The 18,276-nt window shown below is 36.6% G+C and overlaps 1 protein-coding gene across 2 annotated transcripts in view; it reads left to right on the top strand.

The window, feature by feature from the left end:
• LOC110800734 (uncharacterized) overlaps positions 1-17,643 on the top strand; it is a 29,112-nt gene extending 11,469 nt beyond the window's left edge. Inside the window, exons 4-11 of one of the 2 annotated variants that reach the window (XR_002536740.2) lie at positions 1,522-1,687; positions 5,337-5,691; positions 5,881-5,991; positions 7,493-7,847; positions 8,729-8,954; positions 13,629-13,847; positions 14,594-14,825; positions 17,317-17,454. Coding sequence is in view for 1 of the 2 variants with exons in the window: in XM_022006047.2 (XP_021861739.1) it covers positions 1,522-1,687; positions 5,337-5,691; positions 5,881-5,991; positions 7,493-7,847; positions 8,729-8,954; positions 13,629-13,847; positions 17,317-17,473 (1,589 nt within the window). In the remaining variant the exon portion in view is untranslated. Of the gene's footprint in view, positions 1-1,521; positions 1,688-5,336; positions 5,692-5,880; positions 5,992-7,492; positions 7,848-8,728; positions 8,955-13,628; positions 13,848-14,593; positions 14,826-17,316 lie in introns of both variants that reach the window. The other variant, XM_022006047.2, reaches the window with a different exon arrangement.
• Positions 17,644-18,276: the final 633 nt, after the last annotated feature.

Genomic DNA, 18,276 nt, shown 5'->3' with positions numbered 1-18,276 from the left:
AAATCCAATATTATTCCAATCCGTTTATTGGCTTATGGAGACTATACTACATTTGTCTCATTTGAAACAGACCCCAACCTTCTCTTTTAGTTTGAACCTTTTCCTAACCGGGTTTAGAAGATTTTGGTAATTACGAGTGAGTTAATTTCTTTTTGTTTTTGCGATTGACAATTTTCAATGTTATTTTTTTATTTTTTTTTCTTGAGAAACATTAAAGAGAGAAATTGAGGCATTGTCCAACTACAGATTACCAGGAATCCATAGGAGAGGAAGAACTTATAAGAAGAGTAGGCCAGTGAGTTGCAAGTTTTCATTTATAAGCATCAGTTGCATAGTCAGTACAAATAATTATAGAAGTAGGATATCCTTTTTTTAACAACAATTTATAGGTCTCATCTACTGCCTGTTGGCTATGCTAATATTTCTTGCCGTCCATGGTCCTCCATATGCAGCTATCCCTTTGCGGCTGCTTTAGAGAAATTAGTTTTTCATTTGGTGGCTTTTGGATTGTATTAAAGGTAATAAAAATTTTACAGCTAAATTTACTAGTAATAAACTCTATCCTATCTCTCTCCCCTCTTGTCCTTCTCCCTAAAGATGCAACATAATCTATTTTGAGTGAACAAGGAAGTACGCTCAAATAATTGAGCACCAACCCACCTTACAAAAGAAAGTAATAAATACGATAAAACAGTATCTGAAGGCAGGGGTTACATCGGTTTGAAATTAACGCCATAAGAAATGGGCATATTTCTCTTACTTTTTAATTGTGTTTTAGCATTATGTCCTAACCGAAAAAAATAAAAAAGGCTGCCATGTACTCTCCTTGTCCTAATTGTTTGCTCCATTTTCTTTTTGGGAGTCAACCTTCATCAATTATGACGATTGATTCCTATAAATATATAAGAAAAACATTATCATGCGGATCTTGTTAGATTCATCGTATTGTGTGGTTTCTAAACATCTACTTTTGTAACTTTAACTAATGCGTAATTAGATATATCAATGGTCAAACATGTTCTTTGAACACCCCGAAGAAGTAAATTGACCAAACAATTAGGTATGGAGGGAGTTAAAGTTTAGAGTGGAATCTATACTTATGGAGGCAGGGAGTAAAGGTTTAGAGTGGAAACTACAGTTACGGAGGGAGGGAGTAATGGTTTAGAGTGGAAACTATAGTTATGGAGGCAGGGAGTAAAGGTTTAGAGTCGAAACTGTAATTAGGGAGACAAGGACTAAAGGTTTAGAGTGGAAACTATATTAAGGACGGAGGGAATAAAGGTTTAGAGTGAACTATTTAGATTGAAATTGCCAGTCTCAAACGTTATTCCATCAACTGCATTAAAGTGCCTCAGCTTAATGTTTGCTTGTTTTGTACGAAAAGTTCTGATTCTTAAATATGGAACTTTATTTTAAAAAACAACGTACCATGATAGTTTTCTGTGCTGTCCTCCAAGAAACAAGCACACTTTTGCTGCAGCATGCGAGTGATTTCTAAAGTGATTTCTACCAACAATGCAGGGGATTCTCAGTACAAGGAGGTGATCGAAGAAGAACAGGAACAACTTTCTAGAGTCATCTTGTTCGAGGATGTTAGCGATTATCTTTTCTCGTTAAGCTCTGCCGATGCTCGCTTGTCTCTTGTTTTGCAGTTCATCAATTTCTTTGGTGGGGAGATATCTCATTGGTTAGTATTGGTGGGCAGCTCATTTTCATATAATCAATTATGCTCCTTATCTGGATTTAGCTTCATTTAAATGTTCTCCCTTGTCTGAAATTGGGTTTCCTTTTGAATCTCTTTTACGCTTTTTTTGTTGTCTTTCTGAGACTGCCTTCTTTCTCTCTTTTGTTCTTTTTGTTTATTTATTTACTTTTTAATAGATTAAGCATTTAAGTTTTTTAGATTCTAAGTAAGATGGATACAATTTAAGCAAATCATTTTAAGACAAGTAAGTTGGAGATGTAACCGAGTATAATACTCACGGAAACTTACAGGGCCTAGTGTTTTGGTGTCTTTGAAATGTTTTAAAAAGTTCAAAAGTGTTCCGTAAACAGCACGCCTGCATGTGAAAAATTTCGTGTCATCTTGAAATGTAAGTGAGTTCCATACACATGATTCCTTACTCAGAATTGTTGAAGGAAACTAAAGGAGTCTACAATTTGGACCACCCCTTGAAGCATTCACTCTATTTCCTTTCACTCTATTTCACTGTTATCTCTCTGTGGCAGCTCAGCTCTCTCTCTCTCTCTCTCTTGGCCAAAACAACCTCTATTTTTTTCCATGTATCAATTGACCTTTTGGTGGGGAGCCTTGTGACTTACTATCTTCCAGAAAATTGACTAGTCGATGACAGCTGCTTCCCTCCTTGTCAAGTCGTTTGACAGGGACATTTGTACTGGGAGTACTCTACAAAACAACTAACGATGCCCATACACATGTGTGGCTGTCTGCCCCTTTGCGCTTTATTCTTTATTAAAACTTTGAATTTGAAAACTTATACTCCACACATTTTACTATGAAAATTTTGATGTTTTTCCTAACATTGTTCTTCATTACTTCCTCCATTTTTAAAGAGGCTTGGGTTTGTCCGTCGAATACCCAAGAGTGGTTACACATTCGCTTGGAGTTTGGTAAGGGAAAACAGTAAACGATGCTTTGGTGAAATGCTATGATGGCAATTATATGGAATGTATGGCCCGAACAGAATGCCCGATTTTTCTGGAGTGGCTGTCCAATTTGAATTATTGTGGGACACACTAGCACTGTTAGCTTCTTCATGGGCTAAGGTGACTGGGGCTTTCAATGATTAGCCAATTGGGGAGATATAGAGGATTTGAGCGAAATGTAAATCCATTTATGTTTACCCTGTGAGGGCGCCTTGTCCTCATCCTGTATTCTTTGTATTCTTTCTACCGTTTGAGGATAATATTCTTTCTTATAGAAGTATAAAACTTATTCTCAGAGTACAACAAGGCATTCCTTTAGTTTGGTGAAACCAGGACAGCTAGTTTTTCACAGTTTAGCACATGGGTAAGAATTTTAAACTTATGTTGATATAATAACTTGAGGGACTTCACCTTGTTATTACTAGCAGCTAGCTTGAATGGTTTAGCTTAAGCTTTATGTCAGTGTACATTTGAAGCTCCTTTCAAAGCTATGACTCTCTGATTTCTTATGGGACTTGGGACTTGGTAATAGGAAGATTAATGCTTACTTGTAGGAACACTTTTCTGCTGGTTAAATTAATTAGTTGCTAATTTACATCAGAGATCTTAAGCGTATGATAACATTTGAGGTTTGATTTGCTTAGTTTAATTCTGCAAGAAACATAGATGAGAATTTATTTCCAATGAACTTTGTAATGCGACAAATATGTATTTGTGTAAATTGTTTGGATGATAAAATTGAACACAAATATGGGATTTGTGAACTCAAAAATCATTCTCGAGAAGGAAGACGTTGTTGAAAGGCTCATTTTGTTACTGCTTTTTGGCCGTCGGTAATCTGAATTGTCATTAGCTATGTTACTCCGACACTCAGGTGGAAGGTGGGTGAGGTGGGTGTCGACACGACCCGACCCGCCCGGCACGACACTTGACACGTGTCCGGGGAGGTGTCGACAGTTCGACACCGATGTCGGAAAGGGTCCGAATTGCAGTGTTGAAATCGGAAGGAGAAAAGAAAAAGAGTTAAAAAAAATCAAAATTTTCCATTCAAGATGAAAATATGTGATAAAATAAGCCTTATCCGAAACCAAAAGAAATGGATGTTGAAGAATTCGAAACCCTAGATGTAACGATTGATGTTCGGGAAGGCGAGAGAAGAAAAAATATGTTGGGGCTTTTGTTGAGGAAGGAAAAACGAGATGGGTGCACTATTCAATTCTTGTTTTCATTGATAATGGTCTTCTTGAGAAAATCAACCATGGCTATGGCTGAAGGAGAAGCTTCTCGTCCTTTGTTTTGGGTTCTTGGTGGAGAGTTGAGAGTCGTGACACTGGACGGGGACGTGGGAGACTTTTTCTTCTTCTAAATTTTAACTTTTTTTTTAAAGAAACAGTGGAAGCGTGGGAGGTGGGTGGGAACAAACCCACATGATTATGTTTTAAAAAGATTACTATTACTTCTATTTTTTAATTTTTTTAGGGAATCTTTTCCATTCCTTTAAGCTAGACACTCATTATAAATTTTTATTTAATATCTATTTTTAAAATCTTAATTAATTCGTTCTTTAATTAATTCTTAGTACTTTGAAACCTTTTTAAAGAAATATTCATTGTATTTAATGATGTTCATATTTTTTTTAATTTAACAACTATTTTTTTTATTTTTATAAAAGTGTCGCTTTTTTTATCCGACACTTAGTATGGTAGACGTGTCTAAAAAACACTCCTTGACCGTGTCGGAGTGTCTGCAAATATTTAAACAGAGTGTTCGACACCTTGTCAGACACGACACCGACACCCGTGTCTTAGTAACATAGATCATTAGCTCTGGGAGAAAAGGATTCAATGAAGTGGTCTTTCTCTCTCTCTAGCCATATGCATGGATGATATTGGAGAATGAGGTCCTTTTGTTATTGTGCCTGCTCTCTTGTTCAATTGTATTTTATGTCTTTTGAATTTTTTTCACACTTGGGGATTGGGAGTTGGGAAAAATATTGAGGATAGTTGTTAAATGTGAACAACCATTTGGTAGTAGATGGAGAGTGAAATAAGTAAGAGAAAGTATTTATGTGATGGAGAGAGAAGAAAAGTTAACTTGGCATAGGGACCGAATGAATAATTCATTAAAAAGCTTGAGCATGAACATGGAAGAAGGATTAGATCTCATTTTTCATATTCCTGGATATGGTTTTCAATTTTTTCCCGGATCTATGCTTTAATTGTTTTCTTGAGCAGGTTTTAAAAATTTATTTACGTGTTAATATGTTATCTGTCCTCGTGAGTGGCATCTGTAATACTAAAGGGGAAGTCACTCTAACAGGATTTCCCTCTTAAGATTCCCTCCTTAACACGTCAAAACTTAATGAACGATATACATTGAGATGTGAACATGAGTCTTATTGAGCATCAATCGTTTATAAATGCTTGCACTGAAAAACATATTTTAGTTACTTAGGCCCAATTTTCAAATAATTGATTTATAGTAGAAGTTTAATGTAAAGACACCTAATTTAATTCTTCATGTGTTACTAATAAAAAATGAGTTTGTATCGAGTATTACCTACTTCCTAGTTTATTACTTTACATGGATTTTTATCTGTTATTTATGAAATGTTTGTGCAATATGGTCTTCCTATACCTTGCTGCTTACTTTCTACCTGTTACTTGCAGGTTTTGTACAAATTCTTCATGTTGGAATGAGAACATACGGAGTCTAGAAACACTGCCAAACTCTATCCTGCAATATCTGGGAAGGGTAAATGGTTCTAGAATATTTGAAAGTGGTTCAAGCACTCTCTGTATGGAGTCTCTGTTGCATCATTCAGAGACTGTTGCGAGCACAAATATCATGAAGTTTCTGCGCAATGCTGCTCTCTTATGTCTAAAAGTTTTCCCTCGAAATTACAAGATAGAAGAGGCTATTCTTATTGCTGAAGAGAAAACTGTTGTAGGGATCAATTCCTCGCAGTGCGCAACTATGCCTTCTCGGGCTTTGGCAAAGCACCTCTTAAAAAGTGATCGACAGGTACTTCTGATATTCAATAACTTCACGTAGTTTTAACATGCCCAATTTTCCAAACATTGTGGAGAATATTACACGTTAAGAACCATTTTTAGAAATATTTTATTTTGGGAACTAAAACTACTTTATGAAAAATGAAGGATCATTTATGTTTAGCCACAAACATTAATTGTGTAGGTATATTTTGGTTAGGATGTATTATTATGTGGAGTATATGCTCGAAGGGAGGCTGCTTACGGAAATATTGATCATGCAAGGAAGGTATTTGACATGGCATTATCATCTATCAGTGGGCTTCCTTTGGTAAGCTGCTGCTGCCACTGCTTTTACTTTTTCTTGTGTTTGTTCTTTGTTTTGGCAAAGAATTATGCGTATGTCTTTTATTGCTTGTGATAGACTATTGCCCTAAAGAAAAGATCACTGCTATAACCTGAGGAAGTCCCCTGTGAAGAGAAAGAGTGAAAAGAAGGGAAGGGGGAGGGGTTGAAGAGATCCAAAGTCCCCCTCGGTGATCACCGTGTAGTAACTAGAAAAGATGCTAGCTTTTTATGGAATTTTACTACCTCCGTTTCACAATACTTGCATCATTTCTTTTTTCTTTTTTTATGGAATTTTACTACCTCCGTTTCACTATACTTGCATCATTTCTTTTTTCTCGTGTTCCAACACGCTTCTTTGGGCATTGATATCTCTGATTGCGTATAAGTGAAAATTATGAAACGTTGATATTTGGAATCCTCGCTAAACAAGATCTCACTTGACAATGTTATTTTCTTACATAATGGTAAAAGAAAGATTTTCAAAATTGGTTGATAAATAGTGCCCGATGAGAAACGATGCTGGTATTGCGAAACGAAGGTAGTAAATAAACAATACACTATCATCTGTTAGAGGGAGGGTATGGAGAGAGACACAGAGAGAGAGCTCTAGAGGAACTCCAAGGGATGAAAGTTTGAGGGAGAAGGGTAAAGAATTAAAAATATAGTCTCTGTTCAATGAACTTCAACTTTGTCCTTTACTATATGGTTTCCTTATATGCAAATGAGTGCTTCTTCTTCCTTGCCAATTGCCATCAGTAGAAGAGAGGTGCATAACAGCAAGCACCATTATCATGCACTTAAAATGAAGCTACTCGCACCACAAACAATATTTTCCCTTTGGTCGGATTTTAACTTGTATGGTCCAGTGAGCATGCTTTGGGCGCCATTTGTTTGGTCATAGACCTTCTGTTAGTTTTCCATCTCCATCAACTATTATTGGTCAAAATTTTCATTTGTGGATGTACCAAAATGTTTCTGAAATATTTATATATTCATGTAAAATTTCTTTTAGAAAGGCACAATTCTAAACAGTGATTGATTGAGACTAAAAGAAAATGCTAAGAACATCGTATTTCTTTACGCTGAATGTTGTTATTTCCTCGATACAAATAGTAGTGGACGGAGGGAATGCTATGCTATATTTTTGTTCGTACTATTCATTTTTTTGTGAGAAAATTTATTTTATTGTTTGATATTTTCCTCTGTTTCATAGTTTTGGTGAATTGCTGTATCCGAATCTTTGTGTATTCACTTCAGTACCCCCAATCATTTTACGCTTGTGTCAGGAATACAGCTGCTCACAACTCTTCTTCTTCTTGGAACTTAGGATCATGTCTTTTAGTATCCTGAAATTTATGAAAATGATATTAGTCTTGCCTAATGGGTTGTGCTGGCATTAAACTTGCTGATCATCTTTATGATTAAGTGCTACTGAACTTAAGCAGCAGCACAGATTCACAGTACCTTCAATTTTGTTGGAGCAGGAAACTCAGTCGATTGCTGCTCCGTTGCTTTACCTATGGTACTCAGATATGGAACTTGCTGATGGTTTATGCGGTGAATCAGAGTCTACACAACGTGCTTTGCACATATTATCATGCTTAGGAAGTGGGATGGTTTATACTCCATATAGAAGTCGACCGTCAAGCACACAATTGCTGAGGGCACACCAGGGTTTCAAAGAACGCATAAGTACTATAAGATCATCTTGGACATCTCATAATATAGATGAGAGTTCCGTCAGTCTCATTTGTTCAGCTGCATTATTTGAAGAGTTGACTGCTGGTTGGGTTGTAGGGGTTGCAGTTATCTCCGATGCTCTTTCAATGGTGCTTCCTGGTACATATTCTGTATTTTATGATTGTATTCATCCTGGGCACCTCTCACTTACTCTGTTGCTCTTAGGTTATAGATAATTTCTTTGATTACATCTAGACGCTTTTACATAATTCTTTTGTTTGGGCTTATCCATAGTAAACAATTTTAGGTTAGGAGCATATTCTGGATTCTTCTCTTGAAGTGTGATTGACTATGAATAACAAAGTTCCATTAATTCTAGTTATCCTGGTTCGATAGTGCCGGTCAATTTCTAAGCGTTACGTGGAGGGGAAGTGTAGTTAGAAGAAAATTTTAGTAAATTTTTTGAGACATCACCTTTTAAAAGTCGGACTTTGTGAGTAACCACCTTGTATAATTATTTTTCGATGGAGCCAAAGATTCATTTGTTCTTTTGGCTGTGGAATGTAATGGACTAAATCAAAATGGCTCTTAAAACCTCTTCGCTTCCTTTCCATGAAGTAGAAGATGGTCATCCCGTTATCGCTTTTGGGTCAATTGGAAACAACCTCTCTGCAATTGCAGGGGTGAGGTTGCGTGGTTTGAAGAAAAACAAACACGAATCAAATCCATGTGGGAGCCTCTTTGAGGCAATGGGGTAATGATAAGAAAAGAGCCTTTAGTTTAATGGCATCTTGGACACTTTCTATCCTTGAGGTCAGGAGGTCATTCTTTGACTTGAGCGTGCTTGTTGACGAGAGAAGTGTTGGTATTTATGGTTGATGCATGTGCAATTTTGACGTGTGATTATTTTTTCGATAAAATGATTGAGTTCTTCCCTTGCAGAACTTGCCTTTTATGAGTTCACCTGTCATCAATCAGTGGGTATGTTTGTTTTCTATATATGAATGTTTTCCTTAATTGTCTCCATAATTTTGCTGCAGAAAGAAAGAGCCGAAGCAATCAACTTGAATTTTTGCTCAACCGTCAAATGAGGATGCTTCAAAAACATCATCAACAAGCAACTTCGTCAAAAATATTGCAGTCTGTGTCAGTAGGATTGCAAATCTATCCCTTTAACCCAGAACTTTTTTGTTGCCTGATGCATCTTGGTCATCTGTACACCACACCCAATAAGCTCCGACGGATCTTTGACGACCTCTTTCAAAAGTAAGATATTTATTAGCGAGAGTTTAATTTTTGTTGTGAACAATGCATATGTAGCTGACCAACTGATCTTCTAAGAATCAAGCTAATCCTCTTTATTATTGTCTCCACGTCTCAGTTTTTTTCATACATGGGTTTTGAGAATGCAGGAGACTAATAAAAGTTAAAACATACAAGTGGGTAGGAGATAAAAATGTATGACAGAGGGAAGGGATAGAGAGGGCGAAACGATTGATGCGACGAAGAAAGAAGTACATTTATATTTTATCTGAAGTGTTTCGTTTAACTCAAAATTGAAAAAAAAAAACATTTGGGATACCCGAAAAGGAAAGTGTGAAGCAAATGAAGAGGCAGAGTACTTGTTTATGTAAATTTAACAGAAAGAAGTTAATTTTGTTTTACTAAAATGAGAATTTTTTTTTGGTATACGAAATATATATTGTAGTCTTGATTAGGTTAGTAAACCTTAAATCACTAGTTAATTAAGATTAGGGAGCTAGTATGAAAGGTTTATTAAATATTTGACTTTTTTTCTTCACCAATATAGGCTATGAATACTCCCATTGTGCTTTCCCAGTTTTTGAGTATCTTGAATGAAATGAATTTATGATTAAAATTTTTTAACTGAGATGTTTTCCATCAGCTTTGTCAAATGGTGGGGTCAATACCCGCTAATGTATTTTGTAGGATTGATTGCGATCTAATCACCTTTATCTATTTAGAAAGGCAATCCTTACTTTCTCCCAAATGTGTCATCCTTTACTTCTTGCTAATTGGCTTACAAAATTTCATCAAGTTCAACCTTGGGCAGTAGTCTTGGACAAAGTTGAGACAATAGCGCTCAAGAAATTGGAGAAAATCAGGTTAATTCAAACCCCAGCTCTAAGTTAGAATGTTCTAATGAGAGCTGACATATTTTGTTGTCTCCACCATTATAAGGGAGATTGTCAGATTTCACATATCTGTTGTAATTGAAATCTTGAATGGGCAGGCGTATTCTGGAGTTTCTTCGAAGTTATAACTTGTTTCACGATGTGAATAGAAGAATGAAAGTTGTGAGCAAGTAGTGGAAGCATTCCACGATCCAAACATTGGCAATATTCATATAAAACTTAAAGATATAATTGTTAAGTGCAAGCATGAATGTAGGTTATAAGCAGTGTAGGATGATAAACCGAGGCCAATATAAGGCTAAATGCACTACAGCAGAGGTATTTAAGCATAATTTGAAATGGGATAAGAAAAAGAAACAACACAGGTCAATACCCGGCTACTGCTGTCATTGTCCTTGCTGTTACTATAGGCTAATTCAAGATGTTGCATTTGAATAATAAGAGTAGACACAGAAAGCAATTTATGACGAAGAGTAGTGAAGATATGATGGAGTTAGATGATGAAGCTTTTCTGGAGACACTTGTGAGTGTTGTGACCGGTGTAAAGCATTCCGGACTTGATAATGTCATCAACCTCGTGTGCGCAAGACTTTCTCTTTCCACCTAGTTTGTTTGAACCATCTCATTCAGAGGCAGCGATTGTATTATTTTATCAATTACTTTGAGTCCCTTGTAGTTGTAAACATAAAAATTTAAACCTGCAAAATAAATTTATAGATGCAAGAAAATGTGGAATACATAATTATAGATATTTTTGGGACTATAGTTCTCGTTACTCTCTTGATTCCACTCTTCTAGGTTTAAGGTTTGATATGTATTTGTAGTACCACATCTGATCGACTTATTCTAGGACTATCTACCTACAATTTGGTAGTAGGAGACTGAGAGGTGATAGGGTCTTTGTGACTTATTCCATCTGCGCCGTTGAAACCCTAGGGTTAGAACTATAATGAAGAGTCATAGCTTGGAGAGCAAGGTAATTTAGATTCCCAAAATCTTTGGAATATTTTCACCTTCATTCGTGTTATTATCTCCTTATTAAGATAAAATTGACACCACTAGTTTACAAAATTTCGGTGTTATACATATGCCCCTCAAGACTTGTTGTAGAGACTTGATGTCTGATGCAACTTTGTCTCAAAACGTTAGATGTAGAATTCAAAAGAGTATTTCACATGCCTCGGTCATATCTACTTATTCTAGTACTACCTACCTAGTACCTACAATTTGGTAAGGGATGCGATGGGGTCTTTGTGATTTATTTCATTCGAGCATGTTGAAATCCTAGGATTGGATCTCCATTATAGGAGAGTTATATTTGGAGAACAAGGTAATTTAGATTCCCCAAAATCTTTGAAATCTTATTACTTGTATTTGGTTATTATTTCTTTATTAAGATATAATTGACAACACTAATTAAAAATGTCGGTTTCTACAATAGTCATTTGACCATTTCTGCAATCATTATTCTTTTGGTTAAGAGCTTGTGGAGTTTATTTTGCATGAGGGTCTCAATATCGAATGCAAAAAGATGCAATAGTTTAATATACTATATTAGGGAATAGCGTTTTGTTTGTGTTATTATTTTTATTTATATAGAGTATTTCCCCTGTTTCTGTTTACTTGCAACACTTTGCTTTTGCATTATTCACATACTCTACTTTGATTATCTTTGATGATTTATACTTAAGGAATACCATAGTCATGTGGGATCTTGTTAGATTTGTCTTATGTATATTTTCCGAATATTAACTTTTTATAATTTTTACTTAATGAAAATTAAAGATATTATTTGGCAAGCTTGAAAGTCAAAGTGTTGCAAATAAAAAGTAACAGAGGAAATATATTTAAGGGATTTTATTATGTTAGCCATTCTTAACTAGTTTCCTTATCGAAACTAGGAAAACTGTATAGGTTATAGAACACTAGATTTGTTTCGTTTTGTTTCCAAGTAAGGTTTTAGGCTATAATACTCCCATTAGGCTTTGGTCAACTTTCAGAAATCTGGATGAATTCAAATCTATGTTCCTCACTCTTATTTGGGTGTCGTGTCCGACAAGGTCGAAGGATCCGACACTCCTCTGACACTCTAGATGTAATAAATTTCTTACAAGGCCAACTATATATTTGGGTGTCATGTCGTGTCGAAGTGTCTGAGGATCCGACACCCATGTCAACCAAATTGTCGAAGTAACATAGATTCAAATTAAAATGTCGAATTTTTCTGTTCCATGTTTTCGTATGAGAACTTTTAAATCTGAAACTCTGACGAGCTCTTGGAATAAGGTTAGAAAGTGTTAAAATGCATGCATCCAAGAATCCATTATCAGTTGGGTTAGATCTGACAGTTTGGCATGGTCAAAACATTGAAGTCAAGCGTAGAAGGCCCATAACCCAGGTGTAGAAGGAAGCTCTCCGAGCAGCAAGTAGCTTTTATGGTGTGTATGGATAACAACATAAAAAGAAAAGGAAGGGGAGGGAAAGAGGTGGAAGGGGAGAAGAAAGAAAGGGAGGGGGAAGGTTAGCTTCATTTTCCCTCCAAATCGCTCCGATTTTGAAGGGGATGGTGTTTATTGACTAAGGAGGAAAAATGGATCCCTCCCTCTCTCTCCCCTTCCTTCCTCAACCTTTTATCCAAACAAGGGACCTTGTTACCCTCCTCCCTTTCTCTCCATTCGTGTTATACATGTTAAAGTATGAAACTGTACAGGTATGTGGGTATGGAATCTGTGTCTGATACTTCAACCTGCACGAACTTGGCTACCCATATGAGAAAAGCTGGCTTCCTTGAAGAAATGATGGACAGAGGAAATATAGTTTGATTCCCAAATCGGCTTCTGCCCTAGTCACACCCATGTCTATATGACCCAAGCTGGGTGCAGACTCTGAATACGGGTGGAATTGCCTTTGGCATGGATGAACTAAGCATTTTGTGCTAAATTCTGTCATTAAATTTTCTAAAATTGAGGCATCAAATTAAGAGAAATGATAATGCAAGCTCGGAAATGAGAGGCGACTCTAGCTATGGTATCATGAAAAGTAACAGATGTATACAATGAGAGACTCGGGGTTATCTTGTGTAGAGAGATAGATCGATTAGAAGGGATTCTATTTATGGTGTTGTGGCAAGTGACCAATGGAAGCCTGGCTAGCCCACCATGCACAGAGAGAGAAAGAGAGAGCTAGGAAAGCCAGTAAACCAGAGCATTGGATGCATTCTAGCTGTTTGCAAGAGAGAAGAGGAGGGTTTTACTTGCTAACAGGGAGGTACTGAGTCTGTTGACCGGTCAAAGGCCAAAGTAACTTGTACTTACAGTTTTTGCTCCTTCCCTTTTTTTTGACCATCTTTTTTTATTCCTTTGCTTTCTTCTATAATCAAGGAACAGGTTTTCATTCCTTTAAAAGACAATTGATACTAAGCGGTCCCTTTGTAATAGATTATCTGAATAAAAAATATATTTATATCCCTCGTCAATATGCAAAATTTGTACTCTTATAAATTTGTCTCCCAGCCTTTGAGTTTCGACCCATTTTTGAGATTCTGATCCATATCCGCTTCCAACACTCGTATCCGATTGTGTACAACATAGCTATTTGATGCACCAAAATTAAATTGTGTGCAGCATTGGTTATATTTTTCCCTTTATTTGTAGTTTGATCTTGTGCTTCAAGAATTTTTTTTCTGTCATTGCCTGCTGATGTTGCATGCTTGCAAGCAGCTCATTTATTGATTTCCCCCCTTAGTGTCTGCGCTGATATACGTTCTTTTTTTGGATGCTAACAGAAAACCATCAGTTATCCTTTGGCTGTTTTCTCTGTCATATGAACTGAGTAGAGGGGCTTCTCAGCACAGGATCCATGGATTATTTGAGAGGGCGGTGGCAAATGATAGACTACGCACATCTGTGTTGCTGTGGCGCTGTTACATCTCATATGAGATTTGTATAAGTAACTTTCCTGCTGCAAGAAGAGTCTTTTTCCGAGCTATCCATGCATGTCCATGGTAAGTATATTTTCCAAGATGATGTGCAGTTATTCGTACTTAACCACCTTTTAAAAAAAATGGTTTTTCTCTCACTAAAAGTAAACGTTCAAGCTGCTGGATTGTTGCCTCTTCACAACATTGTATAAGCCGCTTATTGATCCTTGGTCCTTACCTTTGGATTTTTTATTATGCATTATGCATGTGGTGCATATGTTGTGTAAAAGATATAAAAGAAGCAAGCAATCCAGGGAACTCTTTTGTATTCCCCAACGTGCTTTGGTTTTCTATCCTGAAAGAATATCTGGATTACTTAAACTACGTAAATTTTAGTGTATGTTGTTACCTGTGTGGTTAAGCTAGCCTGAAGCATGTTGGGTAAGACAAAGAGTTCAAGAGTTTATAATTTGATCCTTGGACCTTAGAGTCAACCACAATAAAGCTAATATTTTTGTTTTCATATTAAACAAATTCTTTGCAACTCTTAATACTCCTGCGTCCTCTGAAGACAAGAGACATATTACTTCTGCATATCCACAGCTCTTTGTGTGTTGGGGAAAATAACTAAATTAGGTTATTTAGTGATGTAAAGAGGGATGTGAAAAATCTAGCATCCCTTTATTTAATTGTGTTGCCTTACTTGCATCATCATCAAAATTAACTTGATTCTTTTAAAAGGAGCTCTCACTCAATATTAGGTAGGGGTGAGGAGGATTGGATTTTCAGAATTTCAACTTATCTAATAATTGTCTATGCACAATATACAGGCAGTGCACTTTGCTGAAGTAACCCATTTCAATACAATCTGTTTTTATTCAAGCCACAATAAAGTATTGATGGTAAAAGATCGGAGTTCAAGTGCCTAGCAGTGAAACGTAATTGCTCAATAGTGACATGTTTGAAACCCACCTGGGATAATAGAATCAGAGTACAGAGTTTTCCTTGCTGTTAGGAAGGATTGCAATGACTTTGTATGTCACATGCTTGATTCAAGCTTAGGTGAGTGGGATTCTCCAGGTTTTAAGGCCTCTGGCAAATGCTTTTTTGTGAATTGGCAAGATGCGTTTGAACTTGGAAATGCAAGGATGTCAGCAGCTTATACCTATGAAAATTGATTAGTTGCTGGCTTGCTGCTATGTTGCAGGAAAAGAACTTTTTCTCATCTGGGATTTATCAGTTTACACCTCTGTGAATTGACTAGCGGTAGCGCTATAGTAAAAGTTGGGTTTTTTTCCCCATCTCTATGGAGGAACATGGCGTATGTCTGTGACCTTCATAGTCGCACTTAAGGATATCACACCCAATGGTTTTTCCCAGGGTTACCTGATTCGTGGTTCGCTTTGGTCCTGGGTACGGGTTTGGGTTTGCGATTCGCGGGTGGGCTGATTTTAGGTTCCTTAGAGGGTTTCAAACTCTAAATTCCCAAGTTTTTTTTTAATAAAATTGTTCGAAAGTCAGATATTGCCGGAGGTGATCATGTGCATAATCTTCACACCAAGACATGTGACACATTCAAGGATATTATCTCACTGAACTTCCACTCCGATGATGCTCCTAGGGGTAATAAGACTATGACAATAGAAATCCACAACAAACAAAAGAACTTCAAAATTTTATTTGTCCAAATCTTAGTTTGAGCGAGCTGAAATATTGACTACTATTGGCTACTTGCTTGTTGACTTAGAAGCAAGAGGAAAGAAGTTCTTTACATTCTTGTTCTTCAGGTACAAAGCTGGGATAAGTGTGCAATATCAGGTTTTGGAAAGCATTCTGGGTATTGGAGGGAGCAGCTTTTCTCTTTTTCTGTCCTTCTACTTCACCATCTGCCTAAAATGCATTTCCCTTCTTTATCAGTGTTTTTTCGTCATGTCTTTTAATTTCCATTTTAAGAAAAATTCCCTAGAGTGACAGTTGAAAATTTGGCGATGCTACGAGTTTGTGGGTTGTGCTAGGGTATTGTTTGTTTTCCGACATCCTGGACTGAAATTGAGTTAAAGGTTTAACCTGGACTTTTCTTCTGGCCCTTTTCATAACTTTTATCATGATATGATAACTTGATAAAAATAAGAAAATATGTATCCACAAAGTTTACCAAGTAAGAGGACATGTTATGTCTACTCCCTCTGTTTCTTTTGTTCTCTTTCCATTTGGAATCGGGAGGGAATTAAGAAAAATAGAATCTTGGTATGATTGGGTGTAAGAGTAATGATTAAGTAAGAAAATTTTACTTGAATAAAGGAAAGAGATAGAAATGAATAAAGAAAGAAAATAAGTGGGAATAATGAATTAAAAAAGGTGGGTGAGGAAATCAATGGGAATAAGTGGGTAGATGAATGAAATAAAGGTATGATACGGTAGGAAATTAAATTGGAGAATTTTGGGGAAAAAAGTTTGCCAAAAAAAGAAAATATTCACAATGGGAAGAACAAAAAGGAAAGCCAGTTCGGAAAACGGGAAGAATTTTCAGGAATGGAGGGAGTAATCAATATCTTACAGCAACTACTAGAAGTTTGCTCTACTGCTTGAGCTTGAATCTACTACGGATTAAGTAGAGTGAGGGTCCCTGATAAATGGCTCATGAAATAGGTAACTGATAAACTCTATCACGTAACATCACATCATTAGATGGCTCTTGAAAAGATATGCCAATATTGATAGACATAGATGACGAAAACTATCATACTCTTCCCGTTGGTTCTGCCTGAGACAAAATGACAAAATATTCTACAGACTCTTCTGGTAGCTCAAAAAGTCTCTCTCAATATACAGTCAGAGTCTTGGCGAGCATGATTGCTTGTTAATAATTTCGTTTTTAGTCCTGAGTTATGTGAAACATCATGCTCTAATCTTCTATTGCTCAAAATACGTGGTGCTCAACCAAGCTAGGAGAAGCAGTTTTCTGGGCCGAATTAAACCTTGCAGCTTCCATATGGTGCTTGAGTGAATCGTCGTGAGCTTCGCTAGTTATTAGGATAGCATGAGATACCTAGTTATGTTATGAACTTATGATGCCTTAGGTGTCATAATGAACCCCCAGGTGGTTGCTGGAAGACACTGGCTCTGGAAGTATATCATGTCATCACTTAGCTGTTAATTTTATTTTGTGATTTATGTTTATGGGGTTATAGTATTTACTATTTAGGTTTGCTGATGCTTTACAGATCTCAAAGACTGAGAGGTTTTGGTTAGGATAAAGCGAAGTTTTCAATCTTAGATTTAGAAACACCCTTTTGTAGCTTTTTCTTTTCATATTAAAGTACTTTTTTGTTGGATCATTACTATGAGCAGCTCAACTAGCCCCTTCAGCAATGTATCGGTTTTACTGCTTCGTAATGATCAGCAAAATTGTGCTTGTATGTGCCGTTTGTTTACACCTCCCTACTTGTCTGAAGAATTTCTTGTGCTCGCCCTGATGCTTTAGATCAGGCGTTTCATGTAGCAGCTTTGCTTTTCTCTTGGTCTTTAATCCTCTCCCTTGTGCTGTTTTCAGGTCAAAGATGCTGTGGCTTGATGGCTTCCATAAACTGCATAACATTGTTCCCGCGAAAGAGCTGTTGGATCTCCATGAGGTGATGCGGGATAAGGAGCTCAATATAAGAACGGACATTTATGAGATTCTTCTACAAGATGAATTTAATCACAGTTAGTAATGAACTAACTAGTAATTTTCATCAACCTTTTTAGAATTGTACAGGGTGTATGAAATGTTAATAGATGAAATATTCCCCGACTCAATCTTTTATATTTTTTTGTTTGAAAAGGGGATGAGTATCAGTATTGACAGTCTTTTATATACTCAATCTTTTTTTTTTGGTAAGACGGTTATAGAAAAATTCGACAATCACTTGCTTCTAGACCTGTCAAACGGGTCGGTCGGGTCGGGTTGTAAAAATTTACTTTTGGGTTCGGGTTGAATCGGGTCGGTCACTTTCGGGTTCGGGTTTACAAATGCTTGTTCAAGACCCAGAACTTTCGGGTTCGGGTCGACCCAACGGGTTGAGAGATTTTAAAACGCGCATTATATTTTCATTAATTTAGGTGAAAAATATACAAAATATTGGCACAAGTTAACAAATTTTCCTACGAAAGTTTATATTTTGTCAAATTCAATCATAAAATGGCGTATAATTCAAATTAAAATCATATTACACAGAACAATAGTAAAAACAACGTGTCTTTTATGCTTAAATTTTCTCATAATCTCATTTATTACTATAAATACAATGATTTTCAATCGGTCGGGTCTAAAACGGGTTCGGTCGGGTTTTGACCCATTCCTTTTCGGGTTGTTCGGATTCGGATAAAATCGGGTTACGGGTCACAAAATCTTGTTCAGGACCCAGTATTTTCGGGTCGGGTTCGGGTCGGTTTTCGGGTCGGGTCGATTTTTGACAGCTCTACTTGCTTCTATTGCTGGCTAGCCTACCGCGGAGCTTGCTTGTGAGGGCTC

The sequence above is a fragment of the Spinacia oleracea genome, chromosome 2 (assembly GCF_020520425.1).
Source record: "Spinacia oleracea cultivar Varoflay chromosome 2, BTI_SOV_V1, whole genome shotgun sequence".
NCBI classification, from domain to species: domain Eukaryota; kingdom Viridiplantae; phylum Streptophyta; class Magnoliopsida; order Caryophyllales; family Amaranthaceae; genus Spinacia; species Spinacia oleracea.
Note: the sequence above shows the minus strand (reverse complement) of the source record. Positions and strands in the feature narration are given on the sequence as shown.